Here is a 24,550-nt window from a genome sequence, read left to right on the forward strand (position 1 = left end):
ATAAATATCATGTTTTTTTTAAATTTAGATACAACTGGATAAAAAGATCAGTTGACAGTCCAGTCCGTTGCCTATAAGGGAAAATGCACAAGATCCAAAACTGATATTTAATTTCTGATGATCGATTTGTCTCAAGATCAACATCGCCATCCATACCTTATTTTTTGATTTCTCACCCTCAAATGCCCTTCTCTTTCCCCTAAAACCTCAGATAATCAACTGCTATGCCAATATGCTAAATCTACTGATAAAGGTGTCCATCTATGGTGGTGATTTGATTGACTGAAGGAGTGACTGTGTCTGGGGAATCCACAGAAGTTGTTGGACAAAGATAAATAATGAATATTAACAGTCAATTAACTTGCAATTTGATATGTCATTTTAAGACAAACTGTTGTTCTTCATTTAAAAGATAAATTATAAGATTTCTAAAAATGAAAATACTAAATGTACATAAGTTCTCAGAAAATAGCCTACAACATCTGTCAAACTCTCCCAGATATGTGTGTGTGTGTGTGTGTGTGTGTGTGGGCGGGCAGCAATGGCCGTTCCATTCAGTTTATCCACTCAATTCAAAATAACCATTGTCCAGATGCATTTTATGCATATGGTGTCCTTAATTTCAGTGGAGTGGAAACTGAATGGATGCCCAGCCCTGATGTGCGGCGCACTATGGTGTGATAATGTACAGTGACCCGCTGTTCCAGAAGCTCTGCAGAGATAGTCAACAGCACAAACGCTGAGGTTATCCTGAGTTCAGGTTTTGTCGCTGCATTTCTGAAATATTACAGATAGTTGTCCACAAACCACCTGAGCCACAAATTTAGATAGTGTCACACATGTGTTTTTGAAAGATTTGATCTTTACCTGTCCTCCCCCCTTATTCCTCCTCTTTGTTAAAAACATTTAGCAGTAGCCTTGTATTCTAAAACTTGAGAAGAGGAAATTTAGCCTTGTGCTCCTTGACTAAAAATGTCCTTAAATGAAGATCTCTGGCCATCTTCTTTCTTTATAGTCAAGGACTCAGTGTAGTTTTAGTTTGAGAAAGAGTGGGCTATAAACTATCATCATGACCGGTCCCTGTTGACCTGGCTTTCCACATTTAGAACAGAGGCATCTCGGGTTACCCTGGCCGTATAAGAGCAGGCAGATGCACTTTAAGCCCCGCCCACCTGCAGTGTCATGAACAGCATGCTGGAACCAGTCACTGTGCATGTTGGTCATGTGACCATGGAGCTACCACTCGAACATACGTAAATGTCAGAAATGTATTTGAAATGAGATGTTTTTGTGTCTTTTTAAAATATGATCTTCATTCTGTTCTGATTTTTTTTAAAGGTGAGTGAAAATGTATTGTTGGAAGTCTGACATGCGCAGAAGTAATCAGATTAATTGAGGAAACTTAAGAAACTCATGCAATATTTCCTCTTTTTGAGATTTATATCCTTAAATGGACTTATATACCTTATACTTTTTTTTAACATCAGAACTGCTGATTTCAGACTTCCACATCTAGATTTGACTTCAATCAGCTTGCTCTAACTAACAGAACACAATATGGTTTTGGTCTGAGCTGGTCTTGAAGAGCAGGAGGGTATGTACAGGCTTTTCTGTCCAATTGTGTCCCAAAACTCTTGGTTTGACCAACCAATGAACTGTAATTACCTTTAACTTGTTGACTCTCACTTACCTGTGTAGCTTATTGGTCAATTGTATTATCTTTGTGTTAGTATGAATAGAGGCTTCACACTTTGGCCACAAATTGCCCAAGCTGGTGTCAAGGCCCATTAGAAAATTGTCTGTGTGCAAATAATGGCTAAACAACTAGGCTGATGTGGGTGTAGATCCATTCAGTTACATTATAAATAAAAATGAATAGTCAGATGAGGTAGACTTTCAAACTGTAGGTTAATGTGACACAGGATTGTGTCTTGTCTTTAGCCCTAGTCTCATTAGTCCTAGATTCTACTCCAAAGCATTACGAGTTGTAGCTTGAGAGGAGTCAGCTCAGTTAACCTGAACAAACAGCAGTTTTTTGGCTTTGATAAGTAGCTAACTAGCCAGCTGGCTAATTTAGCAAAGTAACCGATGTTAATGTAATTATGCAGACACTAGCCACTACTAACGCTAGATTCTACTAGATACTGTACATTAGCTAGTGTGCAAATTAGATGTGTTTACAAGAAGACAGTGGACAGTGATGGTTAGCTGACTCTTTACTATGATTTGCTAGTTAACAAGTTGACATTATCTAAACTAAAATTTATTACACAAAATTCATCAGTGGTGAAATGATCAGTTGCCAGTCACAAACAGAACAGAAATGACCCATGTGTTGAATTCTGCTGAGACGGCCAAGTGGCACAATTAGCAAAGCAACACTAGCTGACGACCTCCAACAGAAGCCCTTTATAGGAAGAAAAGCCTGGACAGCCTGCAGCTCCTCAGAGTGTCTCAGTGACTTTGCCAGTTGAAAGATTTGTTCTGTGCCGCTGCTGATTGTCTCCTCTCTTCCTCCTCAACTGTGGTCAGGTGGGCTCGGTGGTGGCCGTGGGATGGATCCGCTCCCAGAAGGCGGTGGACTGGCGTCTCTTCCGCAACATCTTCCTGGCCTGGTTCGTCACGGTGCCGGTGGCCGGCCTGTTCAGCGCCGCCGTCATGGCTCTGTTCGTCTACGGCATCCTGCCCTATGTCTGAGGGCGCTAGGCAGGGAGGGAGAACAGGCGAGAGAGAGAGAGAGAGGGAAAGCGAGGGGGAGAGAGAGAGAGAGATGACGGGGTGCAGATACAGGAGAAGGATGTGTTAGCAGAGGGAGTGAAGAGAGGGAAAGGACAAGGGTGATGGGGAAGTGAAGGCATTGGACAGGAGAAGAAGAAATAGAGGCAGAGGTTTAGAGGCGGACTTGGTTGTACTGTGGATGGTTGGAGGGTTGGTTCACATGCTGCCTGGCTCAGTAGTCCAGAGATCTTTTTGACTCATTTGAGTTTCCGATCTGATTTTTATTTATTCTTTTTTTTTTTTCTTTTGCATAAGAAAGTGTGTAACCGATGTGTTCATCTTACCATCAACATGCTGTACATAAGACAATAATAGGGGTTTTCCAATAACTTTTAACGTGGCGGATTGGAGAAACGAATGCAGTCATTTCCTTGTTCCTCTATTAGAAAACATGGACTGACAAACACAGACAGAATACCAGTAATAATGATAACAAAAAAACAATAACAGGTTAATTTTGCACACATACGAGACATGCCTGCAGATCTATAAACGTATATCCTTTTGTTGCATTTCTGCTGCCTGCAAACCCGGGTAGCGTAGTTGGTCGAGTATTTACTTCTGAAATGCCGAAAAAAAAACTGTAAATACTGTAATATTGGATTAATTGAGTGTGATTTGTTGTATTGCAGCTTGCTTTAAGGTTTAAAAAAAAAAGATGTGCGTGTGGTCAACCAACCCATCCTTCATCTCACCCTAACATGCTAGCCAGGAAGGTACAACTGGGGCCAATGGAAAGGAGGCCTCAGAGAGGGTGGCGGGACTGTCATTCTGCTTTTATTTTCTACATGATACCATAGAAAACCTGATTTGCAAAAGAAGTGGTGATTTTATCAAGAGCTCCTGTATGTTTTAGAGATGGATATCTTATTTTTTAATGATGTACTATACTGTAATTTGTACTGTAAATACTGTCCTCAAGAGTTTGGGGGTGGGAGGGGTCATGAATTTTTTTTTTGTTTTTTTTTTTGACATTAACGTTATAGGGGTGCCTCTGAACCTCTTCACCTCTTCATGATGTCATACAAATGCGTCACCCCAGAGGCTGACAGTAGAGCAGACACACACACACACACACACAGAGGCTTATCGACTGACTGCTGTTTTTCTGAGGTTGACAGAAGTGCATTCACCCTTTTGAATTGGGTCATTGAGTTTTTGCCAATACAGCTCCTCTGATCTGAAAACTGCATTTAAAGTGGTAGCAAAACAATCTGCCCTGTAACAACAGACAAAACAGACACCCGCTAATGACCCCCAGGAGATCTGCCAGTCCTTCTAATTTTATCGCACCGGTAATTTCCAGCCGATTCGACAGTATTGACAGAAAGTTCTCCGATCTCTAAGGTTCCCTCCTTGTGAAAGCGCATGGGCGCGTTTGGGACGGCAAGACAGTTCTACCTGGTCAAGGGAGGTTGTTGTGGTGAGAGCGACACCATGCCAAAGTAAGCTGAGATACCTGTCGCCATATCAGCATGCCAACTTTCATGTAGACTTATGATGTGTAGGTGCAGAAGAAGCCAAAATACTGGAACTGATGGGGTAAACAAAGAGACACATACAAACACAGACGAGGCCCTATGAAGTATAGATATTTCACTGTTATCTACGTATGCCTTTGTAGTCAGTTCAGTTACAGGAGCCATTTTATACTTCCTAATATTGAAGGCTCCCAGCCAATGATAGACCTCTGCATTGTCCATATTCAGGACGTTTCAGATCTCCCACCCTCTTTGCCTGTCAGGTGAACTGTCTTTGCGTCAGGGTTTATCAGTCTCTGTAGTCCTGAACCTCATATCCCTCATACACTTAAATCAGAGGCGATTCTCTCAAAGAGCCCCAAAGCTTATGACCCTATTGCGTCAGACAACTGATTATTGCATCATATCAAACAAAATAAAACAAACTTTGTTTTCTTACACCTTCAAACTCAGTCACACTTGTACAGACAGACGTGGACAGAGAGGGGGATTGACTTGAGTTGCAGTTCAACCCCAGCCACATGTGTAGCCGTTAAAAATGGGCGGGTATTATTGATTGCCTGTATTTGAATCTAAGTGCTAAAGGTTAGTGTTTAGCAAAGACATGGCTAGATGTCATTTAATGTCATAAGGTAACGTTGAGGTCTAAATGGAGGCCCAGTGTTGGGGTTTAGAAGCCACTCTGTCATGGTGATATCACAAGACTTCGTCTTAGGATCATTATTTCTGAATGAGATGGTGTCAGGGGGATAGTACTGATCATCACCAGCTTTTCAACAGGGTCGCCTGACCTGTAGATGAACAAAATCTAAAGCTATCTAAAGTTTTTATTTGAACAAACCCAATGCGAGGTGTTGCAGGTTCTTTGTTCTTGTGGTGTGTTTCTTAATTTTATTTTTCTCATGAACAAATCTATGCTTAAGTGGCCACTTGCCTTGTAATGTTGTGTTTTACTGTGTGCAGATACAGTAAATAATTAAGTACTGTGGTGTTTACATCGTAACCATATCGTAGAGTATCTGGAAAAAAAAAACTGTTGCCTAATGATGCCAATGAAAGACAAACTATTAACCATGAATTTTCAAGTGCAAGAAAAAAATAACCAGAAGTGTCTAGAGAGAGAGAGAGAGAGAGAGAGCAAGTGTGCGCGCGATGATTCATTGTCCTCGTTTGTTGTTTTTTGTTGTTTTTTCGTAGTAGTAGTGCTAATCATGATCCCAGAGTCACTTTACACTGCTACTACAGCACGTTAACACTACATGTATGGGTGCAATTCAATAATGAAGAGAATAAATAGAGAAATTTCATCAAGACTATATATTTTTCTACCATATCTGAGTTTTAACCTGGGTGAGCTGCCAGACACTTTGGAGGACACACGGTGGGTCGATCGGAAACCGGCCAACGGGGACTCGCTATAAGACGGTGATCCCCGCAATACTGGGAAACCGTCTTATTTCGGGGTGACACTGAAGTGCACTCTCCACTGGTGCCATGTGCCACAGATCCGCTCAGCCCAGTGTGTTCTTTTAACATGTAGATTGATGTGTCGGTTGCCAATAGATCAGATTTTTAAATTACCATTTTTATTTTTGAATTTTAGACGAAAACACTTTGTAATTTTGTTTCCCTACTGCTTTTATCATGAGCTGTGAGAGTGGGGCAGCACCTTGCTAAAACCAGGAAATGATCTGTGGGATGTTTTGAAGATACAAGACTGCTCATTGAAGGCCTGTGACCAGCAGCACTACAAAAAACAAAAGGCCTGGAAGCAAATGTTGATGTTGAGAAACTGAAACGGTAGACTGGATGATAACTGGACTGGGGAAACATTAGTTTCCTTGTCTCAGCAGGTGAGCTCCACTCTTGCAGCTCATACCCTTTTCCTCTTCGACAGGCAGTGTGTTACACAGGGGGCTGCACAGCTGGTGTATAACTATCTCGTTATACTCTTGTTATAAGTGCACAGAGGAACTACTGCGTACACAAAATCTCATGATACACAAAAGTTCTGGCCTTGATTTCCCAAAACATCTAAGATCTACCGCATGTAGATCATATTTACCGTGAATTATCTTTGCGTAAACCCCGCCCCTGTTGCTTGAGCACAAATTGCTGTAGCCTTGTCACCGTGCAGAAATCTTTTTCACTGTCTCCTTATGAAAAGTGAGATCTGGGATCCAGACAAAGTTGCAATTTACATCAGTAAAATGCAGAAGATGCAGATTCTCCTATCGTCTGATTCTGCTCTCTCTTATGGAATTTGTTCTTTGCCGATATGCCTGGTTAAATCAAGTGGCCCTCATGTCCTCCATGTTGGATTGTGAGGTTGATGTGAACAGACTGGAGTCGGCCTTGACCCTTCAGATGTCAGGTTTGCGTAGTAAAACCTGAACGCACCACCACGCTCTGCAGCCCCCCTCTGGAACTCACGCGGTCATTTATTTTTTTCCATGCATTCTCAGTCCTGATAGGCCGAAAGGGATGCACTGCTCAAGGTAGAGAGGGACAGCATTTTAGACCAATCAGTATCAACTCATCAATATATATATCAGTGAGTGGTGTAATTGCCATTGAGGGAGTAGCCGTGTGTCTACTGCATTGTAACGGTTCACCCCTTTCTATAGATCCGTACGGAAACAGAATGTGCCATTTTTTCTCCCTGAATGTGCAATAAAAGCTGTTTCTTGTGAAGGTGCAACTACATTGCTGTCACTCTGTGGTTGTGTAGGTCCACCTACCCTGGTGTAATGGCGCCCTCTCCCTTTTGTCTGGCACTACCACCTCCTCACAAAGGTGGAGGGGCATCAATTCTGACCTTCATCTGGATGTGGCGTGCTGTCTCTAGCTAGTTTTCCGGTTCGCTTTGTAATAGAATGTGCTCCTTGGCTGGCCTGCAGGCTTTACAGCTCTGTGTTGTCTTTTTACTGTTTGCTATTTAACTGTCCAGTCCTTCAGAGTTTAAAAAAAAAATAAACAAAGGAAAAAGTAGCCTGGGCTTCTACAAAATCTTAAAGCTCTTCTGATTTGCATATATCGTACTGTAATGTTGTTTTATTTAAAATTTTAGTGAAAAAATGTCTGCATTTAAACTAATTAAATTATGGGAATTAAAATTACAAAGAATATCTAAATGGCATTGAGTTGTGTGTCTTAATTGCGGGATGGTGTGGGTGGGAAGCTGGAAAGGAAAGTGTTTTGGGTCATTTTTCCTGTCCTCACTTTCATGTAACTGGAAAACATTACTTTATGCAGCAATTATTTTACCTTAGTAATTTAATTAGAGCATTAAACTTGCTAGTTATGACTTAGAATATTAACTCTAGAAGATAAAATTTCAACTTTTAGAATACGGTCAACTCATTCAAATCTTTAGATAAGGTGATATATGTGCTTGATGACCTGCATAGTCTTCTGTAAATCTTATCTAGATTTTATTGTTTTATTGCTGTCTTTATGTATGCACACTATGCGTAGACATCGTCTCCCATAGCATTCAACTTCCTGATTGTTTTACTGCTGATTTTCTTACAATGCCAAGCATGTGGTTTCCTACAGCAACCAAGTTCTTCTGGATGAATCTGCCAAATCCTTTCAACCTACTTTAATGCGGGCTTGTAAAGCTCAGATAATAATTCAGTGACTTGGCCCAAATTGCACTGAAAGTTCCCAGCAGTGTGGCTGTGCTGCCTGTTCTCTGCAGTCTCTACAATAACACTGAAGAATGCTGGCTGGATGCTTGCACACACTGAGTAAGTCAGACAATTTACACTCAGTGGGATAATAGCTGGTATTTCTTGTTGCTTGAAGCAGATTGTCAACATTACAACCATCTTGATGGCTCTTCAAGAAGTAAACAAAGTGCAGGAAACACCAACATGGCCTCCCCACTGCCAAGGTTTCCAAAACTGCTGCAAGGTACATTTTCTGCACCTAGGCACCCATTCACTAGGTATAGGAACCTTAGATCTGTGATTTCTTTACTTGTGGTTCTTGGGCTCATCTTTGGTGACAAGAGACATTCACCTTCAGTGTAAGAAAGCATGAAGACTGCAATGTTGAGAGAAGCCTTGTCGAGGATCAGGCCCTTAACTCCAGGTCTAGGTGTTCTGTTGGCGGTGAAAACGGACTCACAAAACCACACCATAAACATCAATGGGAATTTAAACCAATTATAGGCAATCGTGCCATGCAGGGCAGAGTATGTAGGTCTTCTTTCCCACCAAACAGCAGGTTATTTCACTGATTAACACACCTTCAACCAGAGAGGAGGAACTCATCAGCTGGTGTAGTGCTTGGTTGGAATGAAAACCTGCATACTGTCTCAGCCCTCCATGGTACATAGTTGCCTGCCCCTGATTTAAACTATTAAGCCACTTTGGTTGTGTGAAGTTTTTTGAACATCCATTGCACTTGCAGGATAAAGCAATTCTAGCAACCCATCTATTTTAGGGTTCTAGGGCCTGTCAGGAAACCACAGGATTAATCAAACAGACTGAACAGATTTTAATGTCCATTAACTTCTTTCACTGTAACAGAGCTCTCTGTGCACCCACTGCTCTGGATATTGTTTTATTAAATGTATTATATGTTTATGTATTTAACTGTATTAATTTAACTGTCACTATGCATATTGCTAGAAGCCAATTTTCTCATTAGGTTCAAAAATGTATTAATTAGCCCGCCCTGAGATTTAGTTGAATGCCATGTATTTTGACCTTGGCCTGTCATTTAAGGCAAAACTAGGTTTAATATTTACACATACAGAGGAAAATGCAGCTAGTCTATAAGTTTGTCACTTCTGGTTTATCACATAGAAAAAGTAATTGCATCATACACTACACACTAGGTTTGCTGTGAGGAGAAACAGCTGGACCTGGACACACGTGAATGGGCTTAATATCCTCATGCCATCAATTTGTGATGAAATGTCTCATATTTGCTCGTTTGGCGTTTAATTTCACATTCAACTCGCTCCATCTTCCAAGAAAAGAAAAGGCTCACAGCGGCGAACCTCGACACCCACAGCTCCACTGACTGTGAAGGTCATCACTGAGGCTGACTTGAGTCCAGGAAAAAAAGGACATAGTTTGGAGGCATTTATTGGCACTACAAGTAAAGAAAAGCTTCAAATGGTTAAAAGTGCGGGACACAGTGGGCCTAATGGAGGGAAACACACACTTTATCAGAAGCAGTGGAAGTCCTGGCGCTGTTGGTGCCCTCGGTGAGATCATGCAAAGATGCCATGAATGCATCTGAAGTGATAAAATGACATCATTATATAATAAACCACAATTGCTCCTGTTTGTAAATAACTTATCACTGCTACATGTCATACATATATGCATTTGTGTATGTTAATTACTGCAGAAATCTAGTTAGGCCTACTTAAAGTCAAATTTTATGTTTAGTATGCTTTCGTGATATAGGACTATTGACAGTCCTGTGACTTCTGTGCCTGTACAAATCCAGTCTATGACATCGGAAGTCTCTGACAGCATTGCATAATTATCTGGTCCTACATTAATACACAGTTGGGCCGCTCGTCTCTATCATCATAATAATTTTCAATCCACTTGTGCTTTGATTTACAGAGCTTGTTTATCTTGGCTGCTGCTGTGAAGGAAGAAATGCATCAGATGAAAGACTAATTATGAGATTGAACTTGACCTGTAAGATTTCATATAGGTGTTTCCTTTATTTTTACCATACGCTGTACATGCTAGCCAGTAAAGTAGCAACTAAAAACAAAACAAAAAAAAACACAAACCAGAGAGCAGGATTGGGTTAGTTCATTTCCATCCAAAACATTTTTATTGTCCTCCAAATTGAAAGGTTTACCCTGTAATTTGGCTTGTTTATCGAGCCAAAAACATACATTGCATTTCTTAAGGTAGCAGTGGAGGCATACAAAGATCTTTTTACTGAGAGAAATGAATGGAAAGAGCATACAGGATTCTCTCCTTCAAGTCACAGGTTGAATAATCTTTGCATTCATGAGCAATTGAGAGAGGATTAATTTCAGATCACGGGAAGCTGGAGAGAGTAGCATCTGGTCTTACGAAAGAGAAAAAAAAACAAAGAAAAACAACCGTATCAAGACCAGGGTTGTGTTTCTTCCATATTACAAAAGGCCTGAAAACGGTCACACTGAAGAGATTGTTACCATGACGGATCTTCTGCCTCAGAGTTGTATATCGCCTTTATGTAGAGCATTTGTAGTGTACACAGATGGACACTTCTCTGGATATGCAATTCAAAACCAAAGTGCCCACAGTTGATATAAAGCAAGGTCGCATGACCCAATACATGTGATGTCACACAAGGGGGAGGGGGTTGAGACTGGATATGAACGGAACCAAACTCGGCCAACAGTCTGTCTGTGTGTGTGGCGCAGAAATGTCACTGATGTGGCAATTGACACCCTAAATTTACAGTTACTCGGGTGTCTGAACAACAGAGAACGACCTCCCCGTCTAGTGACTGTGCAGTTAAAAATGGGCACATGGTGATTTAAGCTCATGCTTAAGTTGTGGTAAACCATCCAAGCACTTCTTTAATTAATAACTATAAATACACAGCAGCGTTTTTGTCAGAGAGGTTTCTGTCTGCCTCCTCTCCCTGGGTGAGTGTGTGAGGACGTGTTTGTCTCTTAATGGCTAACTATGCTTGCTCATCTGCTAGAGGAAACATGGGTTATGTGGAATTGATTATCAACTTTCATATAGATTTTCTATAATATATTTATATAGTTATTTTTCCTTTCTCTCACGCACCCACCTCGCTTGCTCACTTTCACATTCTCTCGTCTCGCTACTTTTATTCAATGTACACAACGTAATAAACATGGGGATGAGTGGGGAGCGACAGAGCTGAAATGACAATCACTGAGAAAAAAAAAACAAAGCCAAAAAGAACCGCAGTCTTTTTTTTCATCCATTGGCAGTTGGACAGACACTGTGGTCAGCCAGTTACAATGGTGGTTTGGGGGGGAAGCGGCCATGTCATCAAAGGGGCGGGGCGGGGGGCTCTTTCTTCGTTGCTGTTGTTTTAGTTGTCGTGTTCATCGTCTTGGTAGCGGGGGTCGTCTCCTTGAGGTTGAGGTTCTCCAGTGCCACGTCCAAGGTCATGACCTCCACACAGCCCATGGCCTCGAAGTCAGCGAAATTCCGCAACGGCCCGTGACAGTCATCCTCATCCTCGGAGGAAGAAGCAGAGGCGTCCTCGTCGGGCAGCAGTGTGGACAGCAACAGCTCCGTCACAAACAGGCTCCGGTCGGCCCACTGGGCCTCGCACGCCTGCCGCTCTGACTCAGACAGTCGCGGTTCGCTCAGCCTGCGAAGGGAAGACGGATTGAGCAGTGATGAGAAAGGGAGGGGGAGACAAGAGTGTGTAAAGATTTAAAATGAAAGAGAGAGGGACAAATTAGGTGACAGGAGAGAATGAGAAGGGAGGAAGGGCCCACATTTAGACAATTACAACAGTTACAAAAATGAGGGAAATCAGACAAAAACAATAGTAGAACTACAGGCCAACCTGCTGAGTAGAAACTGGGAGCTGTGTGCAGTATGCTGTGCATTGGGCTCGGGGGGACCTGGGTTGGGGCTGGGGTTGGTATTGTGGTTGGCGCTGGGGTTTGGGTTGGCGGCAGCCGAGTTGGTATTGAGGATTGCATTGGCGCGGCCCCCACCCCGTGTGGCATTGCGGGCCGTCTCCAGCTGCTGGCGCGCTGCTTGGGCCTGCTGGCGCTCCAACTGGAGTTGCATCTGGAGCTGCTGGAGCTGAGAGGCCGAGGGGCCCGAGCTCAGCTGGCCGCCCGCCGAACGCCGCACCCCCGACAGCTGGGACAGGAGCTCTGGAGGGAGAGGGCACAGGAGAGGGGCTTGCTGTCAGGATTGGCGGTGGAGAGGACACCGAGGAGCAAGGAGGTGGATGTACAGTTCACTCCTGTGTTGCCAGCCTGCACCACCTCCACCATCAACTCTGCTATACTGGCTTTGACTGGATGACTGATTGACTACTAGTTTTTATACCAAGTGGTTTCTCAGCCAGTTGGCCCGAATGAGGCAGAATACCAACCAGTCAGCCAGCTAGTAAGTCTAACAGGAAGTATGGTGGTTTCACAGCAAGGCCGTATATCTACAAACAGCCAGGCAGTAGTCTCTTGGGTGGTCAGCAAGTACGCTTGCTTTGTGGCAGTGAGAGGCAGGGGTCATTTCTAGAGCAAGCTCCTAGCTATACACCTAATTATCAGTCCCAGTAATAGCTGCTGTTGGCTTGTGAATGTACTTACATGTAAGGGATAATACCTGAAAAGGTGCTGGGCCAATATGTCATTTATTAACTGTTTACATACACCTTGAAGAACACTATCTTGCTCATACCTGGCCAAAGATTAAATATAAGGAGTGCTGATTTATATGTTCATACATTTGGCATTCAAAATTTTAAATTTGCTTGCTAGCAATATCCGTGTCCCTGGTGACACCTGAGAGTCTAACCTGGGAAATATGTGGGTTGACCGTCAGTGTTACAAGGTTTTACTTGGCTGTTACTTGGCTGCTGGAAGGTTCAGTGCTCAACCAGTGTCATGGGGCCACTACTCTTCGTCTTGTTTTCCCTGGCAGGAAGTGTAAGTGTGACATAAAAGGCACACAAAGTGTCGCCAGTTAGAAACCAACAATATCCGTTCCGGACTTCTTGACTGCAGAGTGATATAAGGGTTGTGTTCACAAAGTTGAGACATGGCAGCAGCAACAGCAGAACAGCTAACGACACCTAGCAAAATTCTACCAAAGACGATATAGAGAGCTGGAAAGAAAGAAAAAATTAAGAACTTCTCTCCATTTGAAGGAAGAAGCAATTCACAGGCACATAATAGGCAAAGTGGGGGATTTGGTAAACATGTCTGCTTTTTACACCATTGTAAGGTAAGAGCCCTTAGAGAAGTGACCAATTAACAAGCGACTTGTGTATGCTGTTCTGTACCTGGTCGGGTGTGAATGGCAGTGACATGGGACACAAGTTTGTTTACAGTTTACCTAATACCAGATCAGCATACTGTAATATTCCTGGGCCACGTGTGTGCAAGGGGTAAAATTAACATGAGGAGCTGCAATAGTCAAATAACATGAGAAAATGTTACTTGACTAGTGCAGCTAATTGGACAATTAAGGGGAGCAGGTCATTATCACAAAATAAGCCCTGACAGGGTGAATCAAGTCTTAATGACCCTGAAGGGGCTAATTTTGCAATAATGACTGGTTCCCTGTACATCCCATTACACAGCTAATTACCAAACATATTAATCATTTCACAAAAAATACTAATTTAACAAGTGATTTTATAACGAGCTAAAGTAATTTACAAGCAACTGCCACAAAAATAGTTAAGCAGGACTACAACCATAGAAATGCCTGTAGCTAGCATCCATGCTACACTGACTGTAGCAGCACTGTAACCGGAGCAACACAAACAAATCTGGTAAGATTGCCATTCGGCCTCTAACCATCAGCCAAACGTTTTGTGCTCTCTGAATACATTAAAAGTAATATTGGAAAAATGTTCCATGTTTCTAACCTTGATAGGTTACACCGATTCTCTGGTTCTCTGCAGTAACCAAGGAGTAACGTATTTTTGGCACAAACTGTCACCAGTTAATTTGATTAGAAAAACAATATCCAGTTTGGGTCGGTTATGTAAAACAGCGGTCTGTTATTCAGAAATGGCCAAGTTCAGAATGCGTTCACTGGCCAACCAGAACTCAGTATTCAACAGAGCCATGTAATAAACCTTAATAATAATAGTAATATAACCTGTAATAAAGAGGGTTATCTAGTTCTAAATTAGGTGTGAAGTTAGTGCAAGCTAAGTAGGGGCTACCAAGCACTATTTACGATCCTGCTGGGAATCAGAAGACATGGTGTGACAGCAGTCAGATTGTTAGTCTAACAATATATCAGTCAAGTCAACCACCCAGCAGGTATGGCAGGCCATTAGAGAGTCAAGGGTGCACTGGCTGGTGCCTTGTTTGCAAGGCAGACTGGAACATGGCCACTCATTATGGCACAGCTGGAGCTGACATGGCGAGTGCCAAGCGCTGAACCGGATTAAAATTGGGAACAGGATAAACAAGGAATTGCCACGGCAACATCTCTGCCCACACATTACTTTACTAGACTACCTGCAAGTGCATTCTGAAACATGCACTAGGGATGTAGAGTATCTAAGCTACTGCAGTTGTTTTGTTTGTATATGTATGGAACAACTTCTAATAAGACAACTCTTAAATCCATATGCACTTTATACATGTGTGATATACTTCAATGTGAACTGGTATTTTGTGTCAGACCTCCTACAGTTGCAGCTGTGTGACAGTCCTGTGTAGTTAAATAGAATAAAAGTATTTGTTTTCCGACTGACCTGGATTACGCTCCATGGCTTCTTGTTTTACAGCTGTGCGCCTCAGAGCGAGCCTATATTGCGTATAGCGTGCATGATTTCAACATGTAACCATGGCCTCCCTCGTCTCCATGTGCATGTTGTGTGACTGACCTGCTATGGGATCCATGGCCTCTCTGCTGTAGTTGGAGCTCTGTGAGGAGCTCTGACTGGTGGAGAGCCCCCCTGTGGTGCTGCTGGTGAAGTGCATGTTAGACCTGCGGGCACGAGGACCACCCAGACCACGCCCAGGGTGGAACATCCTCCTCACATGCCGCACCCCACTTGACTCATCGTAAAGCTCGCCGTTAAGGAATACACAATGCGACATGTAATCACACAGTCACTTCTCCTCCTCCGCACGCACACTACACTGCTGCACTGCCTGGTGCCCTCATGTCCACTCAGACACATGCATGAGGGAGCGCACCGAGCATGCCCACTAACAAAAGCTCTGGGCCCATTTTGGGGAGTTTGTGACGTACTTGTTCTTTTAATTTTAATTTTCCTTATTTTTCAGTTCTTGCATCCTAAGTTTTCTGTAAAACACTTTGTGATAATCCTGTTTGTTAAAAGCGCTCTATAAATAACTTGGATCTTAAGATTGCTGTCATTCAGTCCTCCCTGCCTATCCCAGAGTGCAATTCACAGAGAATACATCTGATGGTTTTTGACTGGCACAAGCAGATGCTGGCATTTGAGCACTTAGGTAATGAAACGTGATGCCCACCACCTTATGAACTTTGTTCACTGTTGGACTGCACCTTAGCATTATAATACAATTTTAAAAATTTTCACAAATATTTATTTTCCACTTTCCTGAAATGGCAACACCTTGTTCTTATGTGGACTGTCTGAGTGAAAGAAGTGGTGTAAGGTCACTTCTAAATGAATCCCAGGGCAATTTGTGCGGTCCAGATTGCTTTGTCATGGTAAAGATGGGACAAGACCCAAGGAGCTGTCCATTTATTCTTATCTGATCAGTTATTTGAATCTTAAAAGGGATGTATACGCATTATTAGGATATGGTGTAATTGCCCAATACACTTGAGGCCTTTCATTGTTTTATTCAACACAGCAGGTCCCCCACTTTGTCCACTGGTTTACGTAATAATTCAATGACAGATCGGACGATTGCTCAGTTGTTTTCAGAAAATTCCCCTCAGTTTAAGTCGCTATCTTCCCAATGGTGTATTTGATTCGATCTGAATTAGAGGTGAACTTGTAATCTCTCTAAAAGGAATCTCAGTCACAGCTGAGTGGGACTGTGCTTGAAAAAAACATCTAGTCAGTGATTCAACAACATTTGCTTGTGTGCAGGTAAACAAGGCCCACTAAAACACCCAAGCAGGAGTTCAAAATCTTCAAAATGTCAAAAAGCAAAGAAAAATAGCTGTCAGCAGGAAGCCTGTGGGACAGTGTTGTTGAAAAACTGACAAACAGACCTTGTTTAGAAAAAAAAAACCTGTGTTGTCCTGCATGTCAGACATTTATTGGACAAATCTTATAGCAGCAGGATGTGGACAAAACCAGGCTATAGTCACTTTGCAATGAAGTTGTATAATTCACCGACATATCAAGGTTTTACACCATTTAAAGCCACGGTAGGCAAGTCTGAAGGAAAATAGAAGGATGAACGCACTTAGCTCCCTCTCCCCCCTCACTTCACTGCCCACCAAGCCAGAGGCAATCAGCATGCAACTGACTGACAACTCAGAGCAAAGCCCTCCTGCTCCAGAGCCTCAACTGTTCAGATGACCACAATATTTACTTTTTATTTGTTTATTTACTAAACAAATAGAGAAATGGCACTATCAATATTGCTGAAATTTGGACGTAATCATTCTCATTTATGTTCACCGAACACAGGGATTACTTTTGCTGAATTCAAACAAAATGTCTATTATAAAAACTCCTACAGCAGCTACCTACAGCAGCTTTAATGTTATTAGCAAAATGCCAACAAATTTCACCAAAAATGTGTAAATTTCATGAAACGGACAGCTCCCTGAGTCTAGTCCCATCTTCAATATGACAAAGCAATCTGGACCACAAAAAAGCATAAGCATAACAATTCTGCATACACTAGTTTCCACAAAGAAACCTTGGGATCTCTACTTTTGTTTAAATGACTGATTCAAACCCAAATTAAACTAAACTGTTGTTGCCGCCCTCAATGTTGACTAGCTGTCAACATACAAATATTAGGTTGCAGCCTAACACTTGAAAAGGATATCAAGTCTCTGGGTGCTCTGTGTTCAAGTGTGAGATGAGCAGCAAAGTCATCTGTCACATGATTAGGGTCGCCACCTGGCAGTGCTGCACATATGGGACAGATCTGGAAGACAGGGAGAGAAAGCAAGCATGACAATATCTGCACACTTCATTTCACTGAACATTAAACAGTTGGTGTTGGGTTGGGTTCTCTGGAACAAACACCAAGACTGGTAAATATCTACAAATGCTATATTCAAAACAAACACAAAGCAAGATATGCTACAGCATTGTGTTGAAGTCAAAATCATCCAAGGTTTGCACACTTACACGCATAACTAATTTAACCACTTCTCATGTCTTTTTCTGTCAAACTCAGTTACTCAAAATCAGTGTGTTTTGTTACCGTCATAAGAAAAATATAGTGACTATTTATTGTTAGAGCTGCAACGTTTATCTGACATCACTTCAGTTTTTTAAAAGTTAGCAGCTGACATTGCCTGGGGCATTGTGAATAGCAGGACAATAAGTAAGTTGTAATAAACATACTTCACTATAAATTCAAACCTCTAGCATTCTCCAATGTCAAGTGCATTCTCAGACATTGATTCAATTTACTCAATTCACAAATGTTCAAGAATTTCTGAGGCACATGGGGGTACACAGGCTATGCTGAGGAGGGGAACAATACACATGGACATTTTTCCAGTTGTTGAAACCCGAGTAAATTCAAAACATCCTCCAAACATGGGTTTCATGGATGGTTGGGTGTGAGGCTCCAGCTCCAACTCACCACTTCTGTGGAGGTCTCTGTGTGCTCGGCAGCCACATGCTCCTGCAGGGAGATCTCCGTGTAGCCCATCCTGCCACAGTAGGGACATGTGAAGGCCTGGGGCTGCTCCACTGAGAAGGCCTCTCCACCGTAGTACAGGTCTGGTGGGGAACCAATATGGACATGGCACTGAGTTTCACAGTGGTTTTAACTGCTAGTCCATTTAGGTGCTGGATTATATTTGCTAACTACAGGTGCCAAAATCTATTTAGCGGCTAGCACCTTCTGCCGTGTCTTCTGCAACAGTTTGTTCTATTTTTTAACAGCTTGTAAAACAACTTTCCTACTGTGTGAAAGGCTGACATGCATGCTCTTTCACAGCACCAGTTCATAACACTCCTAACAATATTATTGGGCCAGTTACCCAAAACAAGAGAAAATCGTAGCTGCTAGCAGCAATGTGGCGGCTGGGAAAAGCTTAGCAGTTTAGCTATGAGGGAAAAAATGGAAAAAAGGAGGAGAAAATGAAATTGTTAGGCGTAAGTAATACCTTTTAACCTTTAGAGGAAGTTGAACCACCCAGCATACATAACTGTATTAGTGTCACATTATGGTTGCACTACCCAGGACTCGATCTCTCAACCTCTCTCACCATAGGCAGGTCACCAATTTATTGAGCCAGCTAAGAAGTGATTCCACATTTTATTCACAGTATGACTTCATGAGTGCAGGGTTTTACAAAGCTGGGGCATTTTGAGGGTGCCTGGTCTTAATGTCCAAAAAAAATCTTTTACCACCGTTACTGTGGGAACTGCTTGAATAAAGGAGGCAGTGAAAAAAAAGCAAAGTAGATTGAACTTATTTTGTTAAATGGCAGCCTGGAACATAATTCTCAGCTCACTCAAATAGATGATGAGGCGAATTGATAGAGAAGCCCTTGAAGACCGTTCAAGTTCAAATGTCTGTACAGTAGAATTCAAAGTAAAACAATTATAGTCACTGTAGGCTCAATTTTTGTAATGGTACGGGTCTGCAGATTATTTGGAACCTGGCTTGGGTGTCATTTTTATTCACGGTGTGGGAGGAGTTCCAACACAAAAAACACAGAGGTTAACTTCATAATTTCCACCAAGTAGCAGTGAACAAAAGATTCCTCTCATATGGGACTACATCCTCAAAAACCTGCACACCTGTAGCATGTATGGCTTTTTCCAGTTTTAAATTTTAAACAGTTGCTATAGCATCACCATCTGGAAGACTGGCCTCATATACAGTATGAATCGTTTTGGACCAGACTACTGTACAACGTTTTGTGCATTTTCGTTCATGGGAAGGCAGTTTTTGTGAAAATAAAGAAAAAAAGGAATACTTCTATAATAATGTAATATTATATTATATTATAATATTTTGCATATCACAACAACAGGAAGATACAGTCAGTAGGAAATGGCTGCAGTTCTGTTGCAGCCACTGCCTCACCTTTACCAGGGTGAACGGGCAAATGGTAGACTTGGACATGGAGTGGACTAGAGCTGCAACGATTAATCGATTAATCGATTAGTTGTCAACTATTAAATTAATCGCCAACTATTTTGATAATCGATTAATCGGTTTGAGTAATTTCTTAAGAAAAAGAAGTCAAAATTCTCTGATTCCAGCTTCTTAAATGTGAATATTTTCTGGTTTCTTTACTCCTCTATGACAGTAAACTGAATATCTTTGGGTTGTGGACAAAACAAGACATTTGAGGACGTCATCTTGGGCTTTGGGAAACACTGATCGACATTTTTCACCATTTTCTGACATTTTATAGACCAAACAACTAATCGATTAATCGAGAAAATAATCGACAGATTAATCGACAATGAAAATAATCGTTAGTTGCAGCCCTAGAGTGGACCGAAAGGTTTTACGCTCATTTAAACATTGAGCTTTTGAGAGTCTATTTTTCATACGTATCTGTTTTGTATATACTCAAGAAAGAAGGCATCATATCAGAACCCATTTTTGACAAGCCACTGTTTATCACACGCCATGTGGTCAAGATTTCCTCCAAGGTCAATATTGGTTGTATTCAGACTCAAGATGGTAGTAAATGCAAATGAATTGCTCAATTTGACTTTCTCATTTGTATTTACCACTTTATTGGGTCATTAAAGCACGCTCTACTCATAATTACAGTATTTCCGATAGCATATGATAGCAGCATCTGCTTACTACTGTTGTGATAGTTGACGGGATGCAGAACATGTGCAGAAGATCTGGGAGATAATGAGGTAAATATTGGACTTTTGGACCCACAGTGCAATCATTTAGCTCATAACACTTGGACTCTCATGAGGCTGTTCGGGCCAGATCAGACACTACTAGCCAAGTCTTTTGGGTGAAGCCCTCCATCTGAAAACAAAAGCAAATGCTGGCAAAAGGTAACGTGCACTGTAGCATTTTATTTGTGCAAAGGATGGTTCCTATCAAAACAACTGAAAAAGGTTTCAAAAGATTGCCATTTGTGGTTTATCCTCGTTAGGAGTTGCTCAGCCACAAATAATTTTCTGAAACTTATATTGTACATATATATTATTATTTTATTATTATACGACTGTACTCTGAATGAAGTGAGAAAAGGCAGACCAACTTAAAGATGTACAAGAGATGTAAGGTCTAGTTGTACCTCAGAGCCCGATTTGAGTCTTACTGTTTGTGACTGGAATCTGTAAAGTGCTTGTTAACATTTTGCGACTAGAATTTACTGAAATGGGTTTGAAACCCTACGTTGAACATTCCTAATGATCTTGGTTTATGAAATTATTCTCTAAGTTTAGTAAACTCAAATTTTGTAACTTTTTTTGTTGGCATATAGTTTTCTTTAAAGGCGGCAAATAAAGTTTTGTACTGTTACCATTTAAGTTGTACTTTCCTGTAATTTTCAGCCAAGCCTTAACAAAAAAGCATAATAAAAAAACATTATGATGCCTATCATGAATTGAGACAATACCTGAAAATATCATGATATAATATTTTGTCCATAACGCCCACAACAACTATCGACTAGGCCACCACCCTCCTTAGCATAGATTCTACACAACAACAAATATCACAATGTGTTAAGTGACATGGGTTCAGCACCTCATGTGCAGTCAATATTTTTTCCCATAAATTTCCAGAATTTTTTGTGCTTTTGCCATACTTAAAGACCTGGGAATGATCAAATTAATTTTACATACTTCTCAAGACCTGGATGGGAACCCTGTTTACAGTTTAAAAGGTCACCTCTCATCCCTCACAATTACGCATATCATCTATTCACAACATTTAATGTCTACACAGAAATTTTGGGTTGAGTCCATCAGCAAAATGCAAGTCATCACTACATGTTTGTTGACAAAGCAAGGCCTGCCAACTCAAACGGCTACTGCCACTTACCAAAGTCGACTCGGGTTAATATACACTGCATGGGATGCTCTGTGGTGTGTCTGGTTGTGGTGGCTCCGCTCTCGTAGCATGACGCGCACAGATCATAGTCGTAGCAGATTAAACATTTGTATCGGCGACCTCTGAAGTTGCCTTTCAAACATGCATCACAGCTCACACCTAGGGTAAAGAGAAAAAACAATACTGATGAGAAAAGAGGTCTAATGTTTAATGCTTAGGTCAACCTCATTAGGGTTGTTCAGCACAGAATATTTTGACAGGTACTGTAGAACTAATCTTAAAATGTAGTGTTTGATGATGCTTCCTCAGTAACTCATATGTTAAAGTGAATATTACTCAGAACATGTAGATCAAGTAAACATATAATTGGCAACAACATACTCTGTCCTCTGCATTCCCATATAGCATTACATGGGATGATCAGATTTTCGGAACCAATTCTTATCAACTTTTTAATTGAGAAATTTGGCCAAATCCAAATTTGCAATATAGGCTACACAAGTTTTTTTTTCCCATGACAGAAAATGTTATGCATGTATTTAATTTCAGAAAATGTCTTTTCAGGGAATGATGCAGTACAGTGTGAACAACAACGTGACTAATTGCTTCCTATAAATAGATATGAAAGTACACAGATAAGATATTACAGAGATAAATGGCAGTGAAAGTTACATTTTTCACTAGCAAGAGATGGTGTCTACTTTGACATCCTGCTAGGTGGCTAGCAAATGATGCAAATTCCTTGCATTCCCTGTTTTGAGTTGGCTGATCAACATGCTCATGTGAGTAGTGAGTATCTGCCAATAATACCCGTCAGCAGCCAATCAACTGGAGTATCCCAGAGCACTATGCATGAAGCTCACTCCTCAGCAGCACAAAGCAATCCTCCTCTTATACAGCACTCTCGTTTCTACAGCACTAACCAACATACTGGTGTGTCTAGTGCCCGACCTATTCACCTCTTAATAAAATTATGCACACATCACCGCCTCATTCATAACAGGAATCTTCAATACAATATCCAGCTCGTTCTCACAGCAACACCTACCACTCCCAAAATATGTTAAGAGCGTTTAACGTGATATTAAAGGTAAATGGAGCCCACTACGTTGAAGTCCAGGCAATTCTTGATTGACTACGACAGACGTGCAGCCGCGGTGTATTGTATGACACAAGGCAGTCTAAACTCCCTCATATCTCCATTCATAGCTAGCAAGCAGTTAGAGCTGAAAGTGACAACCTGATCCTGCTGTGCTGGCGACTGACAAGTAGCTGCTGCAGTAACGTTAGTGTCAGTAACATCAGCCAAGTCACCTTACATCTCATAGATAAGTAACTTAACTTAATGTTACATTAGACTGTTTACAACAACACAGACGTGGAAAATAAAGGCCGCGTGGGCCTAACCGTACACTAAAACCTTTGCTTGCTAGCTAGCCATTTAACGAGTAAATTGGCTAGCTTAAGTTAGCTGATAAGCTACTCAGCTAACGTTGACTTTAACTAACGCAACTTTCTAGCGGTAGCCGAGTCAAGGACCGGTGATGTTAGCAATCTAACGTTAATTTGAGACGAACAACGAACTTCATTTACAACAAGGTTAGCCACAAGGACGAGGTTAATGTTAGTTAGCCAACCGTTAGCTTATGAGACTGGATTGAGCAGGCCAACTTTTACCAGGAAGGGGGCTGCAATTAGCTAACCGTTAACGATATGGCAAGCTTTCACCGAGCAACGCCATCTCCTATTCGCTCCTCAATGTTTCCCATTCTCGGCACTCCCCCTAGCTAACCAGCTCGCTAACGTTAACCTATATAACCTATTAACAGTTAGCCTGCAAGCTAGCTACCGTAGTAGCATAGTTAGCTAACGTTAGCTCCTTCCGCTTATTTGTCACCGTTGTTTTGATTCAACTAACACTGTATGTATACATTCTTTAAAACATAGATTACAATTGCAAGGGCCGTTGAACTGGATACACATTTTGTGGCCGCCATAATGTGTCCCCACCAATGCACTGCAATACACGTCCAACATTTTACTGATCTGCTAACACTAGCCGACGTTAGCTGGGATGAGCTGCAAAACACGAAATGCTTGACTAGCTAACGTTAGCTAGCGGTACTCTCACAAACATTTCTGCGTACAACCCCAGCCTTGATTACGCTCCATTGTGTAAATGTATTCTTACCTTCATGACGGGACATCCTACGAACACTAACACAGCCCCCTGTTCGGGCTCCCTGGCTTGCAATACGGAATAATATTGTTGGCTGAAGAGAAGAGAAGCCGGGGCTGGCTGGCTGTCCCTGGCCTCTTCCCTCATGAAGGATCCGGTCTGGCACACTGCCCCCTCCGCCTCCTGCTGTGTCACCGTCGGATGCGCTGCTACCGCCGGCCACTTGACGGCGTAGTTGTCTCATGTTTGAGATTGTTTCCTGTGAAAGATGCATTTACTGGTTTGTTCTCTAAAGTAGTGACACCAGGGCACCTTGAGTGGGACCCAGAGAGTCCCCAGCAAAACGAGAATTAGTTTAATTGCACTATGATTTCAGTCATTAGACGTTAGAGTGTATGTGAATGACTGTCCTGTTCAGGTTCCCCTCTCTCCACTACGGTTTCACGGGATTCAAATCTTTATCAATCGGGGGTCTGTGACATTAAGACGTTTGGGAACCCCGGCCCTAAAATAGGCTACTATGGCCTTGGCCAGTGGTGATTATTTTATTACCTCCGCCAAGGAGGTTATGTTTTCGGTGCCGTTTGTTTGTTTGTCTGTTAGCAGGATTACGGAAAAACTACTGGCCCGATTTTCATGGAACTTCGTGGAAGGGTGTAGCATGGGCCAAGGAGGAACCCAGTACATTTTGGAGCGGATCCGGATCCGACTCCCGAGCAAGCAATAATAGCACGAACCTTGGCGGAGGTCTGCGCTCCCCGAGTGCCCTTCTAGTTACACAAGAGTTTATAAGACAAAGAGCTCCATGTTAGACAAATGTTGTATAACGTAATAGCAATATATGTCATTATATCCTGAGTACGTTAATAATTGGATAAATCTAGCTAGGCCTACATACTATAAAAAAAGAAATGCCTGTTACCTGTTAACCTAGCAATAGCCTACCCTAAGATCTAACGGCATCTCTAAAAGCTCCGATTTACATTGAATTATTCAAAATTAATGCAAAACCAAGTCCTGGTATTTGGCTGAGAAATATTATGTTCAAAAGAATAGCATAATATGAATGTAGAATTTTACTGCAAACCTTAGAGCTATTTCCCATCACACGCAGCCTAGTCTTGGCTGCACTTAGCTTTCTGGAGAGTTATGTTATTAGTACTTGTTAAAAAGTGTAAACAGTGGCTGCTGAACCAATGAAATGGCTGCAAACCAAGGTGAAACAAAAAAACACATACAACTCCTGGCCAGTTG

General features: G+C 41.8%; 2 protein-coding genes across 5 annotated transcripts in view; one reads left to right on the forward strand and one right to left on the reverse strand.

Moving 5' to 3' along the window:
* The window catches only part of slc20a2 (solute carrier family 20 member 2), a 43,496-nt gene extending 36,117 nt beyond the window's left edge, over positions 1–7,379 (forward strand). For all 4 annotated transcript variants that reach the window (XM_071532666.1, XM_071532669.1, XM_071532667.1 and 1 more), the window contains exon 11: positions 2,533–7,379. In XM_071532666.1, the coding sequence (XP_071388767.1) occupies positions 2,533–2,697 (165 nt within the window). In that variant the 3' untranslated portion in view covers positions 2,698–7,379. The remainder of the gene's footprint in view (positions 1–2,532) is intronic.
* A 1,930-nt stretch (positions 7,380–9,309) lies between these two features.
* LOC139655304 (E3 ubiquitin-protein ligase KCMF1-like) lies at positions 9,310–23,431 on the reverse strand. Its single transcript, XM_071532672.1, has 7 exons — positions 23,309–23,431; positions 21,109–21,276; positions 17,707–17,846; positions 16,936–17,037; positions 14,814–14,994; positions 11,796–12,114; positions 9,310–11,594 (listed from the first exon to the last, which is right to left on the reverse strand). Exons 1-7 carry the CDS (start codon positions 23,322–23,324, stop codon positions 11,267–11,269), a joined length of 1,254 nt encoding a protein of 417 aa, XP_071388773.1. The 5' UTR covers positions 23,325–23,431; the 3' UTR covers positions 9,310–11,266.
* Between the last annotated feature and the right edge of the window lie 1,119 nt (positions 23,432–24,550).

Source organism: Centroberyx affinis, unplaced genomic scaffold (assembly GCF_046629955.1).
Source record: "Centroberyx affinis isolate AG114_WGS23_722 - 3 ecotype Tasmania unplaced genomic scaffold, CSIRO-AGI_Caff_v1 ptg002232l_1, whole genome shotgun sequence".
Classification (NCBI taxonomy): domain Eukaryota; kingdom Metazoa; phylum Chordata; class Actinopteri; order Beryciformes; family Berycidae; genus Centroberyx; species Centroberyx affinis.

Bases quoted from the DNA above. Each gene is read 5' to 3' on its own strand.
- LOC139655304 (XM_071532672.1), bottom strand. The intron at 14,995-16,935 runs ATATCCTTTTCA...GGCGAGCTTTAC, and splicing joins ACAGAGCACCCAGAGACTTG to GATGAGTCAAGTGGGGTGCG. The intron at 12,115-14,813 runs GTCAGTCACACA...CTCTCCCTCCAG, and splicing joins GGCCATGGATCCCATAGCAG to AGCTCCTGTCCCAGCTGTCG.